Source organism: Balaenoptera musculus, chromosome 11 (assembly GCF_009873245.2).
Source record: "Balaenoptera musculus isolate JJ_BM4_2016_0621 chromosome 11, mBalMus1.pri.v3, whole genome shotgun sequence".
NCBI lineage: Eukaryota > Metazoa > Chordata > Mammalia > Artiodactyla > Balaenopteridae > Balaenoptera > Balaenoptera musculus.
Window position 1 is genome coordinate 62,860,734 of NC_045795.1, and position 6,928 is coordinate 62,867,661.

General features: G+C 46.3%; 1 protein-coding gene across 1 annotated transcript; it reads left to right on the top strand.

Moving 5' to 3' along the window:
* Positions 1–3,147: 3,147 nt before the first annotated feature.
* TDGF1 (teratocarcinoma-derived growth factor 1) lies at positions 3,148–6,324 on the top strand. The gene is made up of 6 exons (XM_036867817.1): positions 3,148–3,182; positions 3,975–4,027; positions 4,110–4,244; positions 4,705–4,819; positions 4,904–5,013; positions 6,212–6,324. The coding sequence occupies exons 1-6, from the start codon at positions 3,148–3,150 to the stop codon at positions 6,322–6,324; spliced, it is 561 nt and encodes a 186-aa protein (XP_036723712.1).
* The last annotated feature ends 604 nt before the right edge of the window (positions 6,325–6,928 follow it).

Sequence of the window (6,928 nt, forward strand, 5' to 3'; positions counted from 1 at the left end):
CTTTGGACATATTTAATAACGAACTAAATGATCTGGAGCACTCAGATGTTAGGTGAGAGTGCTACCAAACCCAGGCTCCGTGGCTCGTTGCTCAAGAGTCCAGTACTGAAAGACAAGTGTAGGGTAAAAGGAAAGATAGCCTTATTGAGGAAGCCAGCAACCCTGGGGAGATGGTAGACTCATGTCACAAAGACCTAAACCCCCAGGTTTTGCTCGGGAAAAGAGGGAAAGGGGTTACGTGCAGGGGAGGGGTCAGTCTTCTATTTTCAGAGATGATTGTCTCCATCACGTGGTTCCAAGTAGCCGTCAGGTCTCGCTTGTGGTTGGAACATTATCTGACCCATAAATCTTTGGTCACTTAGTCCTGGAGAATAAGGAACAAGGGTGAAGCCTATAGAAAAACTAATCCTCAATCTCGATACACATCAACAGCTTTCTCCATCAGCAGCAAGCTAAGCTAAGCGAATGGTAGAAGTCAGGCATAGTAATAATTAAGAAATATATTGGGGGGAATTCCCTGGCAGTCCAGTGGTTAGGACTACATGCTTCCACTGTTGGGGTCATGGGTTTGATCCCTGGTCGGGGAACTAAGATCCCACCAGCCTTGTGGTGTGGCAAAAAAAAGAGAAAGAAATAGATTTGGAACAATGCTGAGCTGCTGACAGTCCCTAGTTACAGTCTCATCTCCTCAGTTACAGTCCCCACTGCCAGATTTTCCTTCTATGTCTAGGGAAAAGGGGTGAAGACGTCTTCTGTAACTTCAAGCTGAGCATGGGCGATGAAGGATTCTTAGAGTGGAAGGATCTGACATGGTGTAAGAAATATTCTTTGGGGACTTCCCTGGTGGCGCAGTGGTTAATAATCTGCCTGCCAATGCAGGGGACATGGGTTCGAGCCCAGGTCCGGGAAGATCCCACATGCCGCGGAGCAACTAAGCCCGTGTGCCACAACTACTGAGCCTGCGCTCTAGAGCCTGTGAGCCACAACTACTGAGCCCGAGTGCCACAACTACTGAAGCCTGCACGCCTAGAGTCCATGCTCCGCAACAAGAGAAGCCACCGCAATGAGAAGCCCGCGCACTGCAACAAAGAGCAGCCCCCACTCCCCGAATCTAGAGAAAGCCAGTGCGCAGCAACAGAGACCCAACGCAGCCAAAAATAAGTAAATAAATAAGTTTAAAAAAATAAATAAATAAAATTGCAAAAAAAATTTAAAAAAAAAAAAAAAAGAAATATTCTTTGGTTCCCTTACGTGCCTGTTGAGATTCCAAAAGAGGCATCTCATTACTAATGTTTTAAGTAACTGTTTTGCAAAGAGTTGGCGTGCCAATTATGATCCCTTGACTAGAAGATAAAATCCCAACTTAAGGATTCCTTCAAGCATTGACCTAATCCCAGAGGGAATCCAAGAAAATAGGTTCATAAACCAATCTCATCCACCTTGAAATAGGGGAAGTATGGTGGGCTAAGATCTGTTGGAGCCAGGTAGCCTGTTGTGTCAGCATCATCTTGATTGTTTTAAGCACAGTTAATCTTCAACTCCAGGGTCAGTTTTTTCCCATTCTCTTGAGGCCAGTTCTTGGAATTGTGCTAGCCATAGATTCAGTGCTGCTCAAGACGGAGCAGCTTACGTCATGGCTACAGTCTGGTCATCATCATGCAGTTAGCTTTTACCCTCTGGTGGCAGTTATAGTATCTGCAACACAGCTCAGGAATGTGCATCAGACACGGTGTCCTTCAGGGAGGAACTGAAGATTCTGTGACTCTATTGTCCTAATCATTAACTGCTTGAGCCTGCTCCTTTGTGACTCAACAGGAGACAAGGGACATGGAGGGGCTTTTTGTACCTGGGAAGGCCCCTCAGGGTCCTGCTTGGTTTCAAGAGGCCATGGGCTAAGTGACATGCCTCTCCAGCAGCAGCGTCTGGGGCTTCAGGGAACCACCAAATACATGCTTATAGGGTAACAGGGGACACAGCTGAATCTGGGGTTAATGCCCGTGTTGTTGGGGGCAGGGCGGAGAAGGGATGGAAGAGGCCACACTGTGGGCGCTGGGAGACTGTTAAAATGCAGTGAAACCCAGTGGCAAGGCTGAAATGGCCTCCCAGGCCGGACTGCCATGTTTCCAGAACTTTTTCCTAGAGCAGGCCTGGCACCCCGATGCGCAGGCCACCAAGAAGGCACAGGCCCTGGACGCACACTCGCACCTCCCTGCCCGCCTCCCCTCGCCCCACACCCCACCCCTGGCGCCGGCTCCGCTTCCTTCCAGTTTCGCTTGCAAATTCAGGTGCTCCTGGAATTTACACCCACTCACTCCTGAGAGGGAAGGAACCCCCTCCTGACCCTGAACTTCTATTTGGACTACCTGCTTCCTCGCCTTTCCTTCCCACCCGCTGAGACACACCCTTCTCGACCACCTGAGTCCGCCTGGGGCGGAGCACGGGCTCAACACACCTTTCTTGGAAAACCAAAGATGAAAGCAAATTTCGGGAAATAAAACTTTTCAATAAAATATCAAACGCCTTGGGAGAACCATACATGGTGTTCAGGTTTTCCCGATTACAGCAATACTTTCCACCACTCCTCCAACTTGGAATCACCACCCCGGTAAGAGTAATTGGTTTGCTCTTTTTTTTTTTTTTTCTTTCTTTCTTTCTTTCTTTCTTTCTTTCAAAGAGTAAATCTGATCTTTTTAACTCGAAACTAATGATAGAGACATTAGGGCTAATTAACAACTGTTTTACAAGAATGGCCTTTTCCATTCTTTGTTTGGCCGCTTCACCGCCTCTCACCTCCACCCCTGAGTGTTTAAGCATTGTAATGCGAATGGGCCTCCGCCTCCCCGCCCACCAGAGGGCTGTCCCCGCCACCCAGGGGCATGTGGCTGAGGAAGGAGAATCTCCCTGAAGGTTTTAGTCAAAGAGTTTATTAGGACCGACCTGTCTGAGGAGGAACACCCCAGTTTCTTCCGACATCCTGGCTCCTGCTTCTGAGATCTTCTGGGGAGACCATATTTCTCATCTGGGATATTTTTCTCTTTAAATGCCCATTTTCACTTCAAGAAATTAACGTTTTCCTTTGGGTGTTTTGGCAATGACTGCGAATTAAAAACAGGCTAATATCTTTTTCTTTCTAAATTGTTAGGAGCCATGGACCAAAGAAAGATGGAACGCTTTTCTTTCAGGTATGAACCAATCTTGAGTGTGAGCTTTTGATTACTAGTTTCCCAGCTTAGGAAACATGTCCTACACCTCTCTGTTGTTTGATTTCATCTCGTTCAAACCTTAAAGAGCTGCCAACAGTGCTGCTGTTTTTCCAAAAGACCTGGAACTTAAGGTTGCATCCACCTTTGCTATTGGCTTTTAACATCTTCAAACAGGTTATTGGCTCTGCCTCTGAAATGACTAATGTTTTCCTACTCTTTTGTTAGAAAAGGTCAATATTACAACGAAATTAAGAAACTGCTTCTGAGAAGGTTAAAGGTATAGGCAGGTTTTCAATATTTGGGAACCGTTAAGAATAATGGGAAATTTTTTTAAACCTTGAATATCTTTTAAATGACTGGTTTAAATGAAATAGTTTGTAAAATGTGATTCATAAATTACATAGAATGTCATCCAGGCATTTAAAATTCCTATATGAAGACTATGTGCAGGAGAAAAAACATACGTGAAATAGAAGATAAAAGATTTATACCTACTTAAAATTATGTGCATATGAGGACAGAGCCTAAGAAGTAATAATACATGTTGGAAAGAGTTGGAGATTAGGTGGGCTTTAATCTCATCATCTTTCTTTGTGTTGTTACATGAATTAGTCAGCCATTTTAAAAGAAAGGAAAAGAAAAAAAGGAAAGTGGTGCTCTACAATTTCTCCCTAGTGGTCTGTGGTCCTGTGATGAGAAGACCCAGGTGTTAACTCAAAGGGATTTTATTTGCTTTGTTTTGCTAATGGAGGTCTGATTTCCTCTTCCTAGTGTGATTTTGATCCTGGCCTTTTCCAGAGCATTTGAACTGGGATTAGTCACTGGTAAGAGACTTTGTTTTTTTGATCACTAGCAATTTTCACGTGGCCTGAAATACAGATGCAAGGAGTTAATTTTGTCATCCAGGATTGGGCCACTGTGAACTTGCCCGTCCGTCACAGGGAGACCTGGCCTTCAGAGGCGATGGCCTTCAGTCCCGGGAGGAGCCTGCAATTCGTCATCGGCCTTCCCAGTTTGTACCATCCACGGGAATCCAGAACAGTAAGACGTACCTGCCTTAGATCTACAGTGCGGTATTGCTATCCTGGTCCTTCACATGTTTCCTGAGTATCTTTTAGACCCTCCTTCACCTAAGAGAGTGGGCACCTGATTCTGGAGCTGGGCAGATGAATAGTTGGACTGGTTTTGATTCTGGGGGCCAGACAGGCATTGTGTACTTCACCTCCGCAGAATGCAGTTTCCCTCACCTGATCCCACTTCATGCTGGGGACTCCAGGTACCACCACTGGCTTATGCGCGAAAAAAGATTTCTCTGATCAAAAGCACAGGTAGCCAAAGGAACACTAAAAAGGAGAGTCTTATTCTGTGAGGTTTACAATGTTTATAGACATCTGTCAACACTTTGGGGAGATTAAGTCCTTACCGCCATATTAACCTTGGCTTATGGGAACTCAGCTTTTCAATCCTTCCACCCTCTCAGCCACCTTTTCTTACATTTCAGGTAAGGAGCTAAACAGAACCTGCTGTCTGAATGGGGGAACCTGCATGCTGGGGTCCTTTTGTGCCTGCCCTCCCTCTTTCTATGGACGGAACTGTGAGCATGACATGCGCAAACAGTAAGCCACTGAAAGGGGCTGGGGGTGGAGAGGAGAGGGAAGGAGAGGTGGGGATTTAAACTCCGCATGTCTGTTCATCCTCAGGAACTGTGGGTCTGTGCTCCATGACACCTGGCTGCCCAGGAAGTGTTCCATGTGTAAATGCTGGCACGGCCAGCTCCGCTGCTTTCCTCAGCCGTTCCTACCTGGTTGTGGTAAGCGGAGGGTTGCCTCTTTTGCCCTCTCAGGTTAGTTAGTTGCCTGTGGACACTTAATTAACAGGGTCTCTCCTCTTACCTCATGGCTTGCTGAAGACTGGCAGCCAAAGTTCTGCTTGTAAAAGCATTGAGGACTCCAGATGGGATGGTCGCCCTGGTGTCCTTGATATTTACTTCCTCAATATGTAGCCAGTCGTGCTGCCTTTCAGGTGGAGAGTTATTTCAAGTCTATCTGACGTTCTACAGTATGTGAAATTCTATAGAGGCAAACAAGAAAAGACTTGGCCTCTTAAACACGAAGAGACACTCTCTGGCGTTCCTTTCTTTGGGCAGGGAGACCCAGACAGGCTCTAGGGGGGCAGCTCAGTTAGTGCCCACCCCACAGCAGGGTTGAGGGCACCCAACTCCAATTATTGCCCTTAAATTCCACCAGAGGAATTGACCCCACTCTCCTTTCTTAGGAACTTCTTCAGGGATCCTAAAAGGCCCCTCTAGGGCGCCCCCTGGTGATTGGTCTCATAACTCTTTCACCTCATTGATTTTTACTGATTTGAGGAAAACAATGACAAGGGCAGGGACATAGAAGAGAACAAGAGGAGAGGGTTTGCTCCCTACCCCAACCTGAGCCAGATTTCTAGGGCCAACTCAGTTCAGAGGCCTCTCCTACTTCTGACCCTGCAGATGTCAGAAATTGAAAATGTTCAACAAATTGAAAATGAAAACAAATGCTTCACTGAGTACAAGATGGGACCCCAATCCAGGCAGGGATTGTCTTTTCCTTTTGCATTGGGTATCAGGCCCAGGATAGGCGACTGGAAGGTGTGGGTGGAATGGCTGGATAGGGGGGAACATATTTTCTCCCTGGAACTCGGGACGCAAAATGTGCTGTCTCCTTAGCATCAGAGCCTAACCAAGTTCTGCCACACGCCAGTAATTATAGGCGTCACCGGCTGGGATAGGTTACCAGGTGTGAGAGCATGTATCCAGGGAAGATCAAGTTAACAGTCTGTCAAAATATTTTCTCGGGGGAGTCTAATCGCACATAATCGGTACTATTGATCCCATAAGCACATTGTACTCATCAAATCTTGGGCCCTAACTGCTTTTGGGTTCGTGTAGATGTGCCACGTGTGTGGGCAACAGAATGAAGTGCCAGAGGGATTTCCTTTAATGACCAAGTGTCCCTACCTTCCAGATGGCCATGTGATGGATGAGCACCTCACAGCTTCCGGGACTCCAGAATTAACACTGTCTGCATGTGCTCTTATGCTACCTGGCATCTGCCTTGCTATACAAAGTTATTATTAACCCACATTTGTGTGCAGCATTTGCCATGCAGGTTTCATGACCTTTAAAGGCTGTCTCTCCAATGTCCCAACTGAGAGATGATCATTTGTTAGTAGCCTTGAAATGGTGAATAGATTTCCCTATGGTCCCTAACGTTTCCTTAAAGTACCAACTACTTTCCTCTTCCCTGCCCTCTCCAAAAAACTACTTTAAAAAAAAAAAAAATGCCATATCTTGTTCCCAAGTCCTGTGTTTCTTGATACATGTAACTCTACCAAGGGCTTATTAATAGTTTCCTTTAAACAATTGAATTCTATCTTCAGATTATTAAAGGTTACTCCCAATGTGGAACTGAGCATAAAGCATTGAGTAGAGTTGTGATCAGAATCAATTAAGATAGTACCTTAAGGGCTTCCCTGGTGGCACAGTGGTTAAGAATCCGCCTGCCAATGCAGGCGACACGGGTTCAAGCCCTGGTCCTGGAAGATCCCACATGCCGCAGAGCAACTAAGCCTGTGTGCCACAACTATTGAGCCCAGGTGCCACAACAACTGAAGTCTGTGCGCCTAGAGCCCGGGCTCCGCAACAAGAGAAGCCACCTCAATGAGAGGCCCACGCACCGCAA

What these genes read in the sequence shown, in the direction of transcription:
- TDGF1 (XM_036867817.1), top strand. Translation starts at nt 3,148, where the DNA reads ATGGACCAAAGAAAGATGGAACGCTTTTCTTTCAG. An exon ending in TGAACTGGGATTAGTCACTG is followed by an intron (nt 4,028 to 4,109) that starts GTAAGAGACTTT and finishes TTTGTCATCCAG; the next exon opens with GATTGGGCCACTGTGAACTT. An exon ending in ATCCACGGGAATCCAGAACA is followed by an intron (nt 4,245 to 4,704) that starts GTAAGACGTACC and finishes CTTACATTTCAG; the next exon opens with GTAAGGAGCTAAACAGAACC.